The 18,884-nt window shown below is 38.4% G+C and overlaps 2 protein-coding genes across 6 annotated transcripts; both read right to left on the reverse strand.

Annotated features, from left to right (window-relative positions):
- Positions 1-362: 362 nt before the first annotated feature.
- Positions 363-12,886, reverse strand: srrm1 (serine/arginine repetitive matrix 1). Of its 5 annotated transcripts, none has more exons than XM_017302506.2 (17): positions 12,738-12,886; positions 12,053-12,142; positions 10,326-10,448; positions 7,606-7,776; positions 7,290-7,384; positions 6,939-7,151; positions 6,656-6,847; positions 6,450-6,569; positions 6,125-6,297; positions 5,920-6,000; positions 4,257-4,343; positions 3,919-4,054; positions 3,709-3,795; positions 3,154-3,627; positions 2,839-3,052; positions 1,291-1,470; positions 363-1,192 (listed from the first exon to the last, which is right to left on the reverse strand). In XM_017302506.2, exons 1-17 carry the CDS (start codon positions 12,756-12,758, stop codon positions 1,082-1,084), a joined length of 2,568 nt encoding a protein of 855 aa, XP_017157995.1. In that variant the 5' UTR covers positions 12,759-12,886; the 3' UTR covers positions 363-1,081. The 5 variants fall into 5 exon arrangements, with proteins under 5 accessions (XP_017157995.1, XP_008397816.1, XP_008397815.1 ...); XM_008399594.2 differs by having other exon boundaries at positions 6,125-6,300; XM_008399593.2 differs by having other exon boundaries at positions 6,125-6,333.
- Positions 12,887-13,515: 629 nt separating this feature from the next.
- tdh2 (L-threonine dehydrogenase 2) lies at positions 13,516-18,723 on the reverse strand. Its single transcript, XM_008399592.3, has 9 exons — positions 17,572-18,723; positions 17,271-17,477; positions 16,641-16,683; positions 16,495-16,565; positions 16,253-16,402; positions 16,002-16,174; positions 15,045-15,135; positions 14,680-14,949; positions 13,516-14,181 (listed from the first exon to the last, which is right to left on the reverse strand). The coding sequence occupies exons 2-9, from the start codon at positions 17,461-17,463 to the stop codon at positions 14,036-14,038; spliced, it is 1,137 nt and encodes a 378-aa protein (XP_008397814.1). The 5' UTR covers positions 17,464-17,477; positions 17,572-18,723; the 3' UTR covers positions 13,516-14,035.
- Between the last annotated feature and the right edge of the window lie 161 nt (positions 18,724-18,884).

Raw genomic sequence — 18,884 nt, forward strand, 5'->3', positions numbered from 1 at the left:
CCCTGTTGCAAACTTTTTAAATATAATTTTACAAAAGACTTGTTTTATGCAATGTTGGCTCAAGCTGTTGTACTATCTTGAGAAGCATTTTGCAATGTTTCTCTTGAAAGATGGTATATAGTTTTACTTACATTTGATCAAAAGTGAGCAAATTAAAAAAGAAAAGAAACGTGCACTGTGATGACCGCATGGCCACTCCATGAATCACCCTGCTGGGCGCCATGCCACGTTCAACATCTTTGTGCCATAACTTTTCAAAACTTTTGGAGCTGTGCTTTGCTTTACACTTTGACAATCATACTTCTTTAGTAGATAAACATGAGTGACAAAATTCTGTTTTAAACAGAAAGGTTTACGCTGTGTCTTAAAAAAAGGTTTAATTCTGAAAGGATGACAGGATGACGAGAGAAAAGGTTACTAAATACAAATCATACACTATAGCAGTCCCACAGAAATTAGCACAGGTCGGGGGCATCAACATAAATTGCATATCAATCAGTTTAGAAAAAAAAAATAAAGCATGTTTCACATCAAATTGCTTTCAATTTCAAATAAGACAATTTCAAAGTCAGAATAAAGCAGGTTAAATGATCCAACACCTCAGTTAAGTTAGAATATGAAACAGGATATTTTGTTAAAGCCTCTTCAGCTGCACATGAAGTTGATGCAGCTTCCACTGGGAAAAGACATTAGTAACAGTTTCTTATTGTATGGTGTTATTTCCCTACGCTCTTCATATGGTCAGTGGTCCATGCACATCAGAGGTAATCACTGAACATGCAATCGCTTCTTAAATGATCTACTGTACATCGACATATCATTAACCTGCCCAACTCAAACCTATGAAATTAAAAATTTCTCCTGTTTAACAATCTCAAAGTATTGACAACACAAGTTTTACAGTTTAGATAAACTATCTAATGGATCAATTTTTTTTTTTTTAAAGAAACTCACTTTCCAGAATGTACCAAACCTGTAAAAAGAAACAAGATTCAAGAATCAACAATTTGTACATTCTAAAGCTGAACCTAGGATGATGACAAACATCAAAAGTGAAAGGAAAACTCAAAAGCTTCATATTTCAGGACATCTCTGAAGGAGACATCTGGGCCTTCCTCATAGAGCGCAGTGCCTTTTCTCGGAGGTGCTTTTCCAGATCGTCTAAGGCGTCATCGACTTCACTCTCCGATTCCTGCACAAAGATTAATACATCTTTTTTTAAATTTAGCAATCAAATAATTTTGATATCATGCCCTCATCAGTGCAAAAAACTACAAAAGAATCCTTTACCTTCCTCGAATCGCCGTCGCCGTCTTCCTCTGCAGGTCGACTCTCTTGGACGTCGCCGGTCGCAGCAGCACTGCTTTTCTCCTTCTTATGCTTCTTGTGCTTTTTGTGCTTCTTATCTTTCTTGTGTTTCTTTTCCTTCTTCTTCTTCTTTTTCTTTCCACCCCCATCAACATCTGAATTCTGAAAAAACAAATCGATGTTTACATTATGATTAATGTAAACGTAACCTCGCATACGTCATAGAATTGAACTTTGTCAAAGTCATGAGCTCCTTTTTCTGTCATAAATTTAAGGACAGGTGCATCTGAGAAAATTACAAAGTATAATCAAAATGTGAAATTATTTTAGTATTTAAAAACTGAATTCTTACACAAAAAATTAGATATGAAAGACCAAAAAAATAAAATAAATCTGATGTAGAAGTGCTGACCAACTGGAAAGTCCTTGTATTGCACAGTATATACACTCAGTGCTTGGTTGGGGTTTCTTTCGCATGGAAAAAGACCCCATAGAGGAAAAACAGCCTCTGGCTCTGCTGACTTGTTGAGGTTCACGTTGCTTTGATGATACACTTGCCAAAATAAATTATATTTTGATACAAATGCTACTAAAATTGTAAATTCTTTGTAGACACAAATTTTTCAACAAAATTGATACAAACTTGGCTAAACAGACAACTAAACCCTGCCGCCATTTGCAGAGGCTCATCCAAACAATCAGTTTAAATGTGAAGTTTAAAAATCCACTAACATGTCGAGTTTATCTGGAGATTACTGATTTGAAGTATTTTGTCTGAGGTCTACATTGTAAAAGGGAAAAAAATATATTTCCTAGATAAAATAATTACAGTGTATTAGTAGCACAGTAAGCATATTGTTACACATCTTAAGTAACAGTTTACAATCCTTTGCTCTTTATTAGAAAGAATCCTTCAGAAAAGGTTACTTCGGTACCTAAAATGGAGGAGTATCAAATTTTGTGACAACCGTATTCAATACTGGCCTTCAGTTCATCCGCATCACTAACTCTGGTGTCTAATCTTCTTTTTAAGACTTGGTAAACTCTCTATGGTGTTTAATTCAGAACAGAAGGCTGAAAAATTAAGCTAGATGACATCACAGTCATTAAAGCAGGAATCAGGACTCCAGTTCCTGCTGGAGAATGAAATCAGAATCCTCACAAAACTAAGCAGAGAGGCATGAAGCCCTTTTAATATTTTGGTTGGTGCCATTGTGGTTTTGATCAAAGAATTCAGACAAATACCAGCAGATGATATGGCTCCTTAAATCAGAACAAACTGTGGAGGATTAACATTTCTCATCAAGCAGCTCAAATTCGGAGCCTCTCAATTTAATTTTAAGAAATTGATCTTCATACTTCTAAAAACTTTTCATTAGCTGTTAATCAAAATGACTAGAAATACACATGCCGCATTTATGATGCTGCATAAAATGCACCTACTTGTGTTTCCTTTATTACCTAAATAACTAAAATAAATTAGCTTTGATGATATTCTAGTTTATTGAGAAGCAATTGTACTGGACAAACCTTGCTGGGAGACTGACTGCCAGAACCACTGGTAGCCTTTTTGGCCAGGGGAGGAGGAGGTGGAGACCCGCTGGCGGAGCGGGAAGGTGACGGAGAAGCTGAGGCCGGGGCCAAAGCCAGGGCTGGGGCCGGACGTTTCTGAGCTGCCGGTTGAGGGGAAAGCGATCGGGATCTGGACGAAGCTCTTCTTATAGGCTTTGGACTGGGAGAGATTCTATAAAAAAAAATTTTAAAAAAGAACAGAAAGAAATTTAGAGGCTAAATATTCAAAGCAACATTAAATCTGCATCTGATGGAAACATGTCCTAAAGTCACCTTTTGTTACGCAGCTCTGGGGTGCGAGACACCCTACGGATGAGCTTACTGCTGTGTGGAGGGGACTGCTGTCTTCGCTGGGCAGAGGGGGACGTGCTGGACGAATCGAAGCGTCTCTGGGGACTAGTGGACCGCCGAACAGGGCGACCTCGGTTAGCGGGGGAGGGGGAGAGGCGTCTAGCAGACATGACAGGGGATCGAGTGTCCCTGTTCGGCCTGGCAGACAGCGGGCTCCTTCTATGTCTCGGGGGAGACGAGGAGGAAGGAGGCGAGCGTCTCCGCTGAGCGGGAGAGCTTCTACGTTTAGGTGATCTGGAGGAGCGTCGCTTAGGGCCTGGAGAAAAGCGCTTCGTGGGAGAACTGGACAGCTTCCTCTTCTGTGGAGGCAAAGGTGAGGGGCTGTAGCGGCGCTGGATAGGGGGAGAATATCGTCTGGGGGACAGAGAGCGACGGCGGGGAGGAGGGGAAGGAGACCTGGGAAGAAACGCATTTATAAAACAAACCAGTTTTTCAAATATTAAATGCTCATGTTCTTCATCAGTAGCAAGATTATACCTGCGTCTGGGAGGGGAGGGAGATCTACGACGTCGAGGGGGAGAAGGAGAGCGACGTCTGCGTCCAGGAGATGGAGAACGTCTCCTCCTGAAGGTACAAGCGTCAAACAATTTTTCTTTTTCTTACTTCACATTAGGAAAAATATGAAAATTATATGCGGAACAAATCACTATCAAATAATCTAGCTGTTTAAAAATCAAGTTGTCCGACCTTGGGGAGGGATCTCTATGTCGCCTACGAGGTGAAGGCGTACGGCTGCGTTTCCTCCTTACTTCACCGTTTCTGGCGCCTGGCCCTGCTGCTGACCTCTTAGGTCCTTCATCTTCTGAGGAGGAAGATCCTGAATCTGAAAGAAAAAACAAAAATCTAACTTTTTTTTTTCTTATGGCTTTACGCTTTGCTGAAAAGACAAAAACAACAACACCAAGGTTGGGACAAGGACACAGCTTCTAAAGTCCATGAGACGATGGAGGCAAGATGACAGAAGGAGACTCGGTTAGAAAGAAGGGTGAAAAAAATTACGTGGAAAAACAAAAACGCTTCTTAACCTGAAGAGGACTGTTGATTCTGCCTGCGATACTGACGTCGCTGCTGCACCGAATCTGCTGTTGCCCCTTTTTCATTTTTATCCTCCTCTGAAATGTAAAGCATTGAGCGTCTGATCAGTGTGAGCAAGGCCATGGACAGAGTGCCAAGGAAGAGTTACAGAAAGTACTTAACAGCGTTCACAGTTGGCTTCGTCAGAATATGGTGCAATATAACAATATGGGAGGTGCTGGACTCCTTTATGGAGTTATACTGTATGACTGGTTCTATTTTTGTTCAATAAACCGACTTTGTAACTTTGTAAATTCACTGCTTTGCAAAAGTGTTCATACTCCTTGACCTTTTCCCCATTTTGACACACTACAACCAGAAACTGAGGGATTTTATGACACATAAGTTAGTTAAGAATTGTTTTCACCAGTCATTAATCTCTGCAGGTCCTCCAGAATTACCAAGGACCTTTTTGGATAATTTATTGCCACTGACAATTTTTAATTTCTCGTTTCTCCATGAGAGCATTCAATGAAAAACAAAAGATCCATACCACACACCCCTTCTCTCACCGTCTTAAAGCTGGGCAATAATCCATTCCATTTAAATAGTGCTTTATGAGATGCTCAGAGCTTGGAATATTATTTTATAATCTAACTTAATTTTAAATTTCTACATCTAAAAAGAGATCAAATATCACACTTGTGTAGTCTATTTAGATGTAAATAAGAATACCTGAGTAAAGATGAGGGATGAATATTAATACACACTAAACTTTTTGTATCTATATTTATAAAAACTGAAGATTATGAATCATTATTTTTTTTCTTTACAATACTGCCCTGCTCTGCCTTTGTTTATCCCAACCAAAACAACAACAAAAAAACCCAGAAGATTGTGGTTGCAAAATAGGAAAAAGGTCAAGATGTATTAAAACTTCAACATTTCTGTACACTCACAACAAAACTTGGATCAAGTTAGCAAATTAAAACTTTACAAAAATATTCTTAAGTAAAGCTTTACTAAACCTTCTGCTATATATTTTATATTTTTTGGACCTAAAGTTCTCCAACACCTGGACAGTTTCTTTGGTTTGACAATTGTCATTTATGTTCTCTACTGATGACGATTTGCAACTTTATACAGCATTTTCACAACTCACTTTTTCAAACTGTATTATTGTACTTTATCATGATTTCTTATTGAGGTAAACAGCAGTAGTGGTGTACATTAAATAAAGGTAACATAGCATGTTTGCCATTTTTAGACAAATAGTATTTTTTCCCCACAAACCGATTCCAGTGTTAAATTATTCCTAGTGATATCTCAGTACCACTATTTGTGTTAGAAGCTAGAGGTGTAGTCATAGAAACGAAGAACCAATCCAAAATGTTTTTAGCACCATCTTTTGGAACCAATATTAAATTTAGCATTCACTCTAATTTAAGATGAAAATCACTGGGCTTCAATAGAAATAAAAAAATATTCATAAATTACACAATATGTTTGCAAGAACACTTGTTTAGTAGAACTGTCAGAAGATCAGCAATTTACTAAACAGACATGTAAAAAATATATATACTCAATGGCTTTCCACACCAGTCCTTTCTTAAAAACCCATTTAAAGTCCAGGGCTGGTCATTATTATTTTTCTTAAAGAATACAAACTCTTACCTGACTCAGACCCCTCAGAGGTTCTGGCCTTTACAAAATCAGATGGAGAATCTCCCCTTCCGCCAGGTTTCCGCTTTACTCCTAAAGTGACAGATTCAAAACTCAACATGCATTCATTGTGACTGAAACCTGAAGATGTGTAGGTGAAATATTCTGACTGTAGTAAAGAAAGTTTGCTCAGCAGAACAAGAGGTGAAGGTCTTACCTGATGATCTTGGCGGGGAAGCGGAGCCCCGGCCTCTCCTAGCTCGGGGAGACGGCGAGCGTTTGTCCTTCCCGACTGGGCTTACAGAAGCATCAGGACGATGGAGCTGTTTCCGGGGTGGCGTGGTAGATATTCTCTTCACAGGTTTCTTAGGTGAACGTGACCCTGAGGAGCTGCTACCAGAAGATGAAGCAGAACGGGAACGCCTCCTAAAATTAACATATTTCCAGTAATTTAGGGAAACCTAATCAAATGAAATGAAATCTAATTAAGTTAATCTTCGGGGACTTTAAATATCTGATGTGTCTGTGAAGTTACGACTGACCTGCGAACAGGAGACCGCCGGTGTCTGTGCCTGGAGCCGGTGGGGCCACGTCTAGGGGGACTCCTCCGACGGGGAGACATTCTCCTTCTGGGACTTTGTCTTCTACGAGGGGAGTAGGATCTGATATAGTAGAGGGAACACAATTTTATTACACGTTTTCGACATTTGTTTCTGTAATATTTTTGCAAAAAAAGAGAAAGCATCACCTAGACCGGGAGCGTCGCCTGCGAGAACGAGAGTGAGAGCGTGAGCGAGAACGGTGGTGGGGTCTTTCCCTCCTCGTTTCCTTTTCTCTTTCACGAGACCTCGGTCTTTCCTCTTTTTTGAGGGATTTCTCTGGGGTCGGTTCTTTGACTTCGGTCACAGAGTCTGCTTTAACTGACTCTACAACTGTGTCACTATAAAAAAAAAAAAGAAATGAATCAATACATTTTAAGTATGCAAGAAGAACAAAGCAAAATCTAGTTGACACAGAACAGGGAGTTTTACATTAATCCAGTAGACGAAGCTTCTTGGATAACGGTTTCTGGCAGGCCTGTTCCTGACGTGTCTGGCTCCTCAGGCTGCTGCTGAGACATTTTAGTGTTGGACTGCATCAGAGGTGGAGGGGGGGAGTCTCCAACAACTGGGCTGGGTTTGCGCACTGGAGATCGCGATGGACTACGCTTCCTTTCACGCTTCCCTGGTGACCTCATCTTCCACCTTATCAGACACGCAGTAATGTTAGATTCAATACAGAGACAAATCCCCATGTTTAAATTCAGTTAACTTTCATTACAACAACAAAAAACTGTGCAAATTCACACACAAAGCAAAAGAAGCAAAAGAGAAAACACATACCTTCTTGGGCTCTTTGATCGAGTCCGTTCTCTTGTGTCCTTGTCCTTCTTATCCTGGTCAACCTTTTTCAAGGAAGCAAGCTTCTCCTGTTCAATCTGCCAGATATGAATCACATGTAAAACAATGTACAAGATTTTTAATAATATTGTCAGCGTAAAATACTGAGGTAAACTGGATCACCTCTGTCCAGATTTCTACAGGAATGTTTTAATCACATAAACGCAACATAAAAAAACTAGCTTTAATGTGACGTGTTAAGATATTCAAATTTGAGATTCCCCACAACACCGAGCTGTTCTGTTGTGAAGATTATCACCTGTCTCTGTCGGATTTCTTCTTTCTTCTGCTCCAGAAAAGCAGAGGGGATGCCAGCGATGTTCTCCTGCGCGCTCAGCAGCAGGGGCCAAAGGTCCCTCATGAATTCCCGGGCATTCTTCCCATTCAGGAACCCCGTCAGGTTGATCTGCATCATCTTGCTATCGGGGTGCTGCAACACAAACATGAAGGGGAGAAAGAAACAAATATGGCCATTTAAATAATTGAAAAGAAAACATCTAGAGGGAGGCAGGGCCCCAGAAATGGGGTGACCTACCTTCTAACCCTGTCTAAGCTAATCCTGAGTTATAATTAGCCTTATCAAAATCATGTACAGCTCTGAAAGCAAAACTTAACATCTCAGGGTTTCACTATTAGAATTGTACACAAAAAAACTAAGATTAATTCAGATACTGTATTGTACTCAATCTCTTGGAACTGACAATGTGAGTTAGCTGAGGGGAGACATATCTAGTAATAAAAATGCATGCAAAAATTTTTTTTTTTTTAAATCCCAGTTACATCCCAGTAAAACCTATCGCAATCTTTTGAGAGATTATTTGCATTCCTCAGAGCTACCCCGCTACTTTTCATCCCTGTGCCACTAACCATCCCCAGTTCTTCCAGTCTCCCCACAGTCTATAGTTCTGAGGTTAAACAAGTAAGCACAATACAGAGTGCATCAAAACCCAACACAGCAAGTACAGTTCCGGTGTCTTCAGTGAGTCCCGTGGGATCAGTGGGCACGGAGCTCCATTGGCTGGCTTCCGCCTCCCTACTGCTTGAGACTCAACCACCTTGAGCATAATGTTATATCATTTATCTAAATTGCAAGAGACGAACAAGCAATAATGAGTACACAGTTACACAAAAAAAATATATTTTTATTCAAACTAGATAAAATTGAGACATATCATAATCTCAACTCTATTACAGTACAATTTCTTTTCACAATGCAAAAGTAATTATCTTACAGTTAGCTTTTAGCACAAACCCTGCGAATAAAAAAAAACTAGGGCAAGCTAAAATTTAAAGTAGAACATTAGCTGAAAGCTATATTGCTGTCAAAACAAACATCATGTGAAATAAATACCTAAGAATTTGAACGCAGTAGAAAAATCAAGGTCCTAACCATGGCCAGTATCCAGAGATGCTTGCAAAGGGTATCCCATGGTGTAATAAAAAATATTATTTAGGATTTTTTATGTAATGACTTGAGTTTCTGCTTCACACTGGCCTTCTATTACTAAAAACAAATGTGTGTGCAATGATAACCAGCCAATAGTAGACATCACAAGAGATTTGTGTGTTATACGAAAAAAAAAACCTTGTCTATTTTATTTCCTTGTTTTGGATAAAAAACGTACGAGGGGAATAAAAGATAGCTTATTCTGACAGGAGTGCAAATCAGGTTATTTCAGATTAAACTTCTTACACTAAAGTTTGTTATGGAACAGATAAACAGTTTTTAACAAATGTGTGTGCATTGGTAAGATGATTTGTAGCTGAAAAGTATTGTTTCTAGTAGTTCAAATTGTTTGGTTTTTTTTGCTGACCTCCAGTGGTTGAAGTTATCAACTCTCAAATGTACAACACTCTCCTTGTATCTATAAACAAGGAGAGTTTTGGGATTTAAAGATGTGCAATAAAAAGTTCATTGAAAAAAGAGAATTTGATCAATAAAAAAAAAAAATCAAGAACTTAAAAAAGGAAAGCAAATAAGCTTGAATCGGTAGTAAAGGTTTTAGTAAAAAATTTGAGCTAGAAAAAAAATTTAAGGCACCAGTTTGTCAATGGTTACTATGGCCTTTACACACCATTACAAACAGTTTCACTTTTTCTCCAATTAATGACTAAGGTGAGAAGATCTGTTTTTTTTCCTCCCTTAACACTGATGTATAGTTTTTAACAACTTATGGCTGTGATTCCTATTGGCCCTAGCAACAGTGATTCACACTTTATTTAGCAACTTTTAAAAGCCTATGTTCTTTTTCACAATTAGAAACAAAGCTACGGCAGGGTGTAGGTAAAAGTGTAACTTCAGACCCCACCCTAAAAAGCTAAAGGTGAAACTTGCAATCAGGGGGGTCAGTGAGACAATACTTTTCAGTTTCGGATTCGATAAGTAAGGAAATAAATATTACTTATACCAAGAAACAAGCTACAATTTTATTTTATATTTTTTTTTTACCTTTTTCTGTTTTATCTTTTATCATCTGTAGCATTGTTAAATATAGCCTTAGCAGCCTAATTGTAAACTATATGTATAAATACGGACAGTATGATTATGGTACTGTTCAGTTTTGTCTTTCACTGGCATGATATGGATGATCCCTATATACAACTCACCTCAAAACACACACTGCATCATGAAGGGAGAGTTGGGCTCAGAGACTTTGGGCTCAGGAGAGAGCTAATTAGATGTTGGTGCTATACTTCTGATGCAAGGTATAACATCCATATTGGTTCAGGCCTTTTAAATCATAAATCACATCATCATTAGAAGACTGCTGAATAAAGGCATGTTGTCACAAAACAGCAAAACATGGAAATTTAACACAAGTTAGATTTAAACCAATTTTTACTTTACCCATTCAATTTCAGTGTCACTAGGATCTGCAAATATTTGTTCATGTCCCTTCTTACTGGCTTAACAATACCCTCAAATTAACAACAGTTCTTTTAATAAAAAACAACAAAACATTAAGACAATGACTTTACCTTCTCTTCAAGTTGGTTGAATATGAACTCTATGACCACATCATCCTCAAATCCCAGAATCTCAGTCACACGTTGAGTGATCCATGGTTTGATGACTTCTAGGTTCACTTTGGTCATGTCCACCTACGGAAAGAACAAGCAACAGTTGTGGAAATGTAAACATACAGCAAATATGTTAATAAAATATATAAATACTATATGAGCTAAATGAGTTATTTCACAAAATAACTCATTTGAACCAATGTTCAAGTGAATGTAAGCATAACAGATAAATTCAGCTGATCTCCAAATGGCATGCACACATCTCTACATGTTATAAAATCCAACTTGGAGGAATCTCATTGATGATTAGGGATTTTTTCCAAAAACTGCACATGCTGCCTTCAGGTACAGCTGGGACACTAGGATGTCCCAGCTTAAATATTAACTTCAAAGTAGGGCTGGGAGATATGGCTGAAAAACCTAATATGCAAGTGTTTCACATCAGTCAACATCAATAATTGTTGATTTCTGTTTTAAATATCTGAAATACTTCCAAATTGGTGGTGGGACCATTCCTGTTTTATTCAGTTTTCAATCCATACCGTGTTTTATTTTATTATAAGCAGTTATGAGGCAAAGTGGTGAAACCTGAAACTGCAAGTTACTCAACAGGTTGTTGCTACGTAACCAAAGAGTGAGTTAGCTGATGCCACCAACCTTGCTAATGGGTTGTATTGGTGGCATCTGTATAGTTCTGGATTGGAGTTCAGTGAATATTCTATCAGATCTATATTGATCACATGTCTATCGCAAATTAGATTGTAATTGAATTATTGTCCAACCCTACTCTAAATATGTTAAAAAGCCATTTAAACATATTTAATTATCAAATATGGGCAGTTACTTTTAAAAATGTCTTAAATTTAACAATAATTGTTTTCAATTGGTTAATTTCCAGTCAGTTCTAAGCTTTTCCATTCTGAAGGTTTAGAACAGAAAATCTAAGTTTAAAACCTGAAAAAGATTATTTGCTTAGTGCAGAACAAAGTGAAAAAATATATATGTAAATATTTTTAATTTACTTGTACCGAAAACGTAACAAGACGAGATTTTTGCCCACTTCTACAGTCCTACAACGGTCTCCTATAAGGAAATTTGGCTATGCAACTTTTAAGACTTGGCAGCAGCAGGCCACTCAAAGAGTTATTTTGGGCTGATTAGAGGTCAAAATTGCTCATATTTTTTTAAACATCAACTTGTTTATATGGGCCACAAGTGCCGCAATAAAAAAAAAAACTGTACCAAAAAAAGATAACATGCAATTTATTCACCATAAAATATAATTTTTTTTTTTTATCTCAGTCTTTAAATTACATAAAAATTAAGTAAAGAGGTGAAAAATGGTTTATCTGCACAATTTGGAAGTAGGAACAAACAAAATGGGAAGACCGTGTACAAAATTTGGAGTATTATTTCAGCCAAACTGACTCAAAAGCAACACAAGCTTATGATTAAATGCCTTTAGTAAACTACGTTAATGTTCTGAAATTATGCATATACTGATTTATAATGGAACCTTATGCATACTGGACAAGGAAGTCAAGTATGCACGTGTTTCCAGAAGTAACTTCGGTTTAATAATTTTCGTGTAACCAATACTTGAGGAATTTTAATGCAACAAGTTTGTCTTTTAGAATATAAAACATCCATGTTAATAATAAAGCTCGTTGTCAGACATAGCCCACCTTCTTGTCGAGACATTCTGCAAATTTCAGCTGCTTCAGCAATTTTTTCTGCTTGTTGCTGAAACGGTTGTCTTGCTCCGCACTCGTGCCCTAAAATAATAAAATAAAAACAGGCAAACATTTTTCAGTCAATCTGGGTCACGCATGATGATCAGTTGCTAAGTCACCAGCAGGAAGATAATGGTTTCGTAGTAGTCGCCACATTAAAAATAAGATAGGAACATTAGGGGACATTAGTAAGCAAGAAGTCAACAAGCCCGTGTGTAACATTTCTAATTAACATCGGCGCAAACGTGTTCGCGAATAGCTGGTCGAAACATTAGCGACGCACCGGCCAGGCGCCATCTTAAGCCAAGGTCTGGTCTAATTCCTGCAATATTACCTACAAATAGCCTAAAAACATTTTAAACCGGCAAAGTAACATTTAATGATAAAGTACTAGAATAAAAACTTCTTATATAAACACTAATTCATTCCTAAAATGCCTCAGTTCAAAGAAACCCCATAACGAAATCCCAAATTATTTGACATCAGTTGATAGACGAAGCCACGACCGCACTGCTTCTAACAGTATGGCCTCCTACCTAAACACACACGCCATATTCACGACAAATATCAACAATATATGAACATGCAACCAACCAAAACGGCGATAACGCATTAGCTATTTGCTTAAAGCACTTACGCGGAAAAATCCCGCGTCCATTTTTGTTGAAATATGATTGTTTCAGGCGCAGTGGAGAAGGACGTGCGTCGGCCCGGTTAAACTCTTCAGTGGGAAACCGGATGAAACGTGCGTCCCATGAGGAAGGAACCGGTACTGCAGCTGGAGGAGTAGTTCCTGTCAAATGGTTTTGGAGAACGAAAGTTGCGGAAGCAAATCTACATAAATGTACACTGTTTTACTACGGGTATCATTTAACAGTAAGACAACAAGAATCTTATATTAGGAACCTGATCACATAGCACCTTTGTGGGACCTTTTATATATATGTATATATTTATATATATAAACACACTTTTCCGACTCTAAAACGTGGTAGTAGCAGCCTAATAATGTGGGGATATTTTTGTTTATCACGGACGGTGAAGCTTGCCAGAGTTGATGGAAAGATAGGTGGAGCTAAAAACAGAGCATTTCTGTGAGAAAACCTAGATCCCTCTTATGTTATCTTAGAATAACATATATATTATTTGGATTTTGAAGAGTTGACAAATTCAAATGTTAAAAATTTTATTTTTTTTATATAATTTACATTTCAATATAAAGCATAATTCTCATTTTTATAGATAGAGTAAAACAATTTTGGCAGAAAAACATTTTGATTATCCGTCCATGCTATGGTAACTGTTCAGCGTACACCACATTTCCATGCACTATTCTCCAAAGTGATTAAAGGTTGATGATGGTCATTCAAGAACAACTCTGGCGAAAAATCTAATAAATAAATAACGACCTCCTGTCAGATTCTACATCAAGTAGCTTTATTTTTGATATCATAAAAGAGTGTTTTAAAGGCAGCCAGAATGAACAATGTGGTAAGCAGTCCAGAGTTAGGTGAGAGCCATACCAGAATATTCTGGCAAACAACAGTTTTGTAACTCTAAAGGTTGCCTCTGGTCTATTGTAAAAAATATACTGAAATAGAATATTGTGTTGTTGCATGCAGAAAACATAACATTTAGAGATCTTTGTTCCTTAAAAATAACAACGCATGTGTGTGTTTTTTTTCCTGTTATTTATGGCAACTTTCTGATGTGTAAAGTGATGCTTATGACAAGACAAAAAACAAATGTGAAAAAGCTTCAACAGTGTATGATTCCCTGAAGTAGACTGAGCAAGTTTCACTATAAACTAAAAGGTTCTGACTAAAAGAGTTCACTGATGCTCTGTCGCAGTGAAGTAAAAGAAAGTTGTTGATAAATGCAGATTGAAAAAGCCAGTGGTGAAGCGTTTGTCTATCAGCTGCCAAAAAGGAACTGCTAGCTGACAGGAAATCCCTCTCTGGTACTCTTGTCTCTGACGCAGCGCAGCATGTCTTTCACCAGCTCCTCGAGCCCGAAGGCTGGTGCCCAGCCCCAATCCCTCCTGGCGTTGGAGTCGTCAAATCTCACAGGCCAGCTGTCAGCTGCAAAAGTTACACAAAATGATTTCATCAGTAAAAATATGTTAGCAGTAGGAGTTCACTCTTTAACTTCACAGAGCTTGGGAGAAGGTTTAAATAAAATTAAGTGCTATCCAGGACTGAAAAACCTGTTGGTTCAGAAACCGTCACACTAGTTAACACATCACCTGGAATGCAATAAACAATTTAACCTTCTTGCTTTGTTTCTCTTATCTCATAGCAGATCTTGTTTAATGGAGCTGTTGGTGCCATTAACTTTGTGCACCTTCTAGCATTTGGCATTGTGGTTCTTTGTATGCTTCCCCAGGATTAGTACCTGCTAATGCCTGGAAATGGCATTTGTTGTGGCATGTATTGTGATTCACTTAACATAGCTTGTCAAAAATAAATTGAATCAACACATCGATGAGTTACACAAATTACTTTTTGTCTGCAATATAAATACAAAAACTACCTTTCTATGTGACATTATGTTTGTATAGCAGTAAAAAGAAATCATACCAATTGTTTGGCGCACTGAGTCTGGATTGTAGGTGACTTTAAGGTGTGGGAGATGTTTGCGAATTTCTTGGGCCACCTCCTCCGGTGTGAAGCTCATGGCGGCTATGTTGTAAGTGCGCAGAGACAGCTGGCACTCTGGAGTTTGCATAAACTCTACAGTGGCGCGGTGGCAGTCAGAGATATGCATCATGGGAAGACGGGTGTCAGGTCGCAAGTAGCATTCATGGTGACCTGTGCTGAGAGCGTCGTGGAAGATCTGAACTGCGTAGTCTGTAATAACATAAGCTCAAAGGTTTTAGTCAACCACATCTAGCTTATCGCCGTGGAACTGCATTGAATACGACTTCTTGTGAGGTGAGTTATACCTGTTGTTCCTCCACCAGGAGGAGTGTTGACTGATATTACACCAGGATAACGCAGGCAACGAAAGTCCAAGCCATATTTATGATGGAGATACTTGAGAAAAATAATGCGTTAGTGGGTTTTTACCATAAGCGGGTTGTACAAGTATTCAGACATCTTGAACGTTTCCACCTCTTGTTGTAATACAGCCAAAAACTCCAATCTCACTGGAATCTTAAGTGATAGATCAACAAAAAGTAGTGCATAAGAAAATTATATATACATTTGCAATGTAAAAAATTGTAAACCATTCTGTTACCTAAAACATTTTGAGAAGTGCGGCATGCATTTGTATTCTGCCCACTACAAGGTAGTGGTTGTAGAACCACTACCTCTACAAGGTAGTGGTTCTACCTTGTAGAACCACTAGAATCTTTAGAGATTTCTGTCTGCCAGTTTCATCTAGAAACAAAAATGTATGCCTAACACTTTCCATTTATAGATGACGGACTAAACAGAGCTCTATGAGGTATCTGATGCTTTAGATATTGTTAAATAATCTAACCTTGCTCTCAACAACCTCATCCTTTCTGTGTCAGTGGGGTTCGTTGATCTTCATGATACTGTTTGTTCACTAAGCCTTCACAAACAGTTATATTCATACTGATATTAAATGACATACCTTATTTAAGAGGTAACTAAAGGCAATTGGTTGCACACTCAATTATATTTGGGGGTCTTAAAATAAAATGGGCTGAATACAAATGCACAGCACCTGTTTAAAATTTTTATTCGCAAAAGTCTTACACTATTACATCATTTTCTTACCATGTCATGGTGATGCATTACTTTTTGGTGGTGTTTCACAGAAACATCAACGTGACAAAATGTGAAAAAGTTGTATCAGCATAAATGCTTACGCAAGACTCTGTATTTCCTCACTATGAGGTTCAATTTATGCCTGTGTTTTTAAACCTTACCTCCCCCATCAGTTCGCCATGCACTTTAGAGACACCGTAGATGGTTCTAGGACGCTGTACACAAAGGTCAGGGGCGGGGTCACGGGGAGAAGAAGGACCAAATGCCCCAATGGTACTGGGGACGAAGAGGCGAAGGCAGTTCTCCTGGGCCAAATCCAGAATGTTGTGTAGACCTGGACAGGGCAACAGAAACTCAGACAGGGGTAGCTTAAAACCTGGAGAGACGGAAAACCACGGACATCAAAACCGACCTGTGATGTTAATCTTTCGTGCTAACGCTACGTTAGCCTCACCCACAGCGCTAAGCAAAGCGCTGTAGTGAACCAGCCAAGTAATGCGGTTATTTATGATCAGTTCTCTGAGGTGATTGTAGTCCAGCACATCGGCATACACAAATGGCCCTAAAAAATTAATCAGAAAGTGGAAACTAAGAAACAAGTCAAGGATAAAAACGTATCAGAAAAAGGGGAAAACTGAATTATTTTTTCCTTACCACTGGTGTAAACATGAGCCGGGGGCTTCTTGATGTCAGACAAGATCACACTCTCCGGCCCATACTGGTTCCTGGATATTAATACACTCCTTGTGAAATTTCAAACATTCTAATTTTGAGATACAAAATGTTTGTGGAGAACTTACCTAAGCATTTGAGCAAGCCCCACTCCCAATTGCCCCAAACCACCTGCACAGAGATATTTGTATATTTTACTTCTTCAAGAAAAAAAATAACAAACATATAGAGATATTGGTACATCGATGATCAATTGGCTGTAAATGCATTTAGAAGAAACACAAGAACCGATGGCAAAAAAAGGGTTTTGTTTGTCCCAAGGCTTTGTTACAGAACAAAAAGTCACCCAAGCCTATTATTCTCCTCCCTTTCATCTCACAAACACTGTCTGTTTCCACTCTTTTGTGATGAGTCAAAACAGGGTCCTGCTGCAAGCGCAGATTGAAAACAAAGTCCACATGTCTCTCGTGTTCTGCTTTTGACAACAATCACTCAACAACACCAGCCCTTCATCCTTAAACCGCCACAATTCTTCACGTGACTGCTCGAATTTGCTTAGAAAAGATCTGGGGAATTCTTCCTTTTGCTTCGTTCGCTATCTGCTCATCAGCACAAGCTCTCTGGTCTCACTGTAACAACTCATGTCCAACGACAGAAGACAGTGGAATGGTGTACAAAACATATTTAAATTCAGAAATGTTCAATGTCCACCAGATATAAATAATTCTGAGCAAATAAAGGCTGAAAATCGTCTTCACCTGTGATGAGCACACGAGGGTTTTCCTGAGGTGTATCAGCATTGCAGGACTCCTGACTGTTCCATCTAGTCATCTTTCTGGGCAGAGAGCTGAAGTTGCGACTGGGTCGACTCTGCGCCCTGCTGAGGCAGCCTCGGCACAGCAGGCCCAGCAACCCAGTGGTGGGCATACACACCTGAAGGCCAGGCTGCATGTCCAGTAGCAGTCCTTAGGAAAGTTAAAATACCAAACAGGTTAAATTCATTACTGTGATGATCATAGTTAAGTTACTTACACATCAGAAACAGAAGACAAAAATTACCTTTATGGAGATAAACTCAGAAATCCCCGACAGATGACTTTTGATTTCAAAATCAGCTGATGCAACTCGGTAAATCCACAACAGTTCCTCACAACAAAACTAAAAATCGAAAGATTACAAGACTGCATTTGTGTGTTCTAGAATATCGGTTTTAAAATCTCCTAGTAACCACTGGGTAAGCGTGCAGGTGAGGGGAGACATGCTGGGCGATGTGGTTCTGGCCCACCTTTGTGTAATCACAGCAGCCTGTGCCTCCCGACTGCACTGGACTACAGTCTCCAGCCTGCAAAGCTCCGTGTGGACAAACATGCTGACTTGCTGCGCACAGGGATTTGCATTGTGAAGACTGTTTAGCTGAGCTTAACAGGACTGCGAGGTGTGTCTCTCATATATCCTTCTGCTATATAACGTGTGTGGTTATATATCCTTTTTATGAAGGAAGTGTGATAACCTCACTTACGTTTCTCTCCCTATTTTTTATTAGTTGTCTTTAGGGATAAGAAAAGTGCAATAAATTTAGTGTTATTTATTATGCATGTTTCCAACTGGCTCTTCATGTCCACCTAAGTTCATAACATGAATTTAGAAAAGTTTAAAGTTTTATTAAGGCATAGAAGAACTCTAAAATAATACAAATCACCACATTTCTTACGTTCCACTGTTGTTACTTTTAATTCAGCTTTAATTCACTTCTAGGTTATTTTACAGTCTGATATGTAGCATTAATTTCAATGTTACTAAGCATTTAAGTCATATAAGTAAAACATGTCTTTTATATATATAAACATGTTTAGTACCATAATTAAGCTGGCACTAAACATGTTCTGCTAATTGTTGCAGAACACTACTAATGTCTGTTCAAGACCATTATTGTCACTACAATTGCTATAGTCTTACGTGCAACATTACCAGCAATTGATAATATGCACTTTAACATGAAGATGATTAATTAAAATCTAATACCAACATAGGGTCAAAACCTAACAATTAATGTTTACTCCTTTGTTGTTAATTTGTGTTACATATATGTTTAGTCATAAAACCACACAAGTTCACCAGTTGATGCCAGAATATGGAACAGCACACTAGAGTCCAATTAAATTGTTTATATGCAAATTTACCGTCACCCACACATATACATATGGAAATAGCTGTCCACTCTAGGAACCACAAGGCATGAAGGAGATATTTTAATGTAATAACTACCTTGTTAAGCTGGTCATAAGCTGCTATTAAAAGGAAAACACTCAAATCTCAGGTCTTAAAACACTAAAAACCCATTAAGTGAAGGTTTGATTAAGGTTTAATAAATT

Source organism: Poecilia reticulata, chromosome 22, assembly GCF_904066995.2.
Source record: "Poecilia reticulata chromosome 22, P_reticulata-male-v2, whole genome shotgun sequence".
NCBI classification, from domain to species: domain Eukaryota; kingdom Metazoa; phylum Chordata; class Actinopteri; order Cyprinodontiformes; family Poeciliidae; genus Poecilia; species Poecilia reticulata.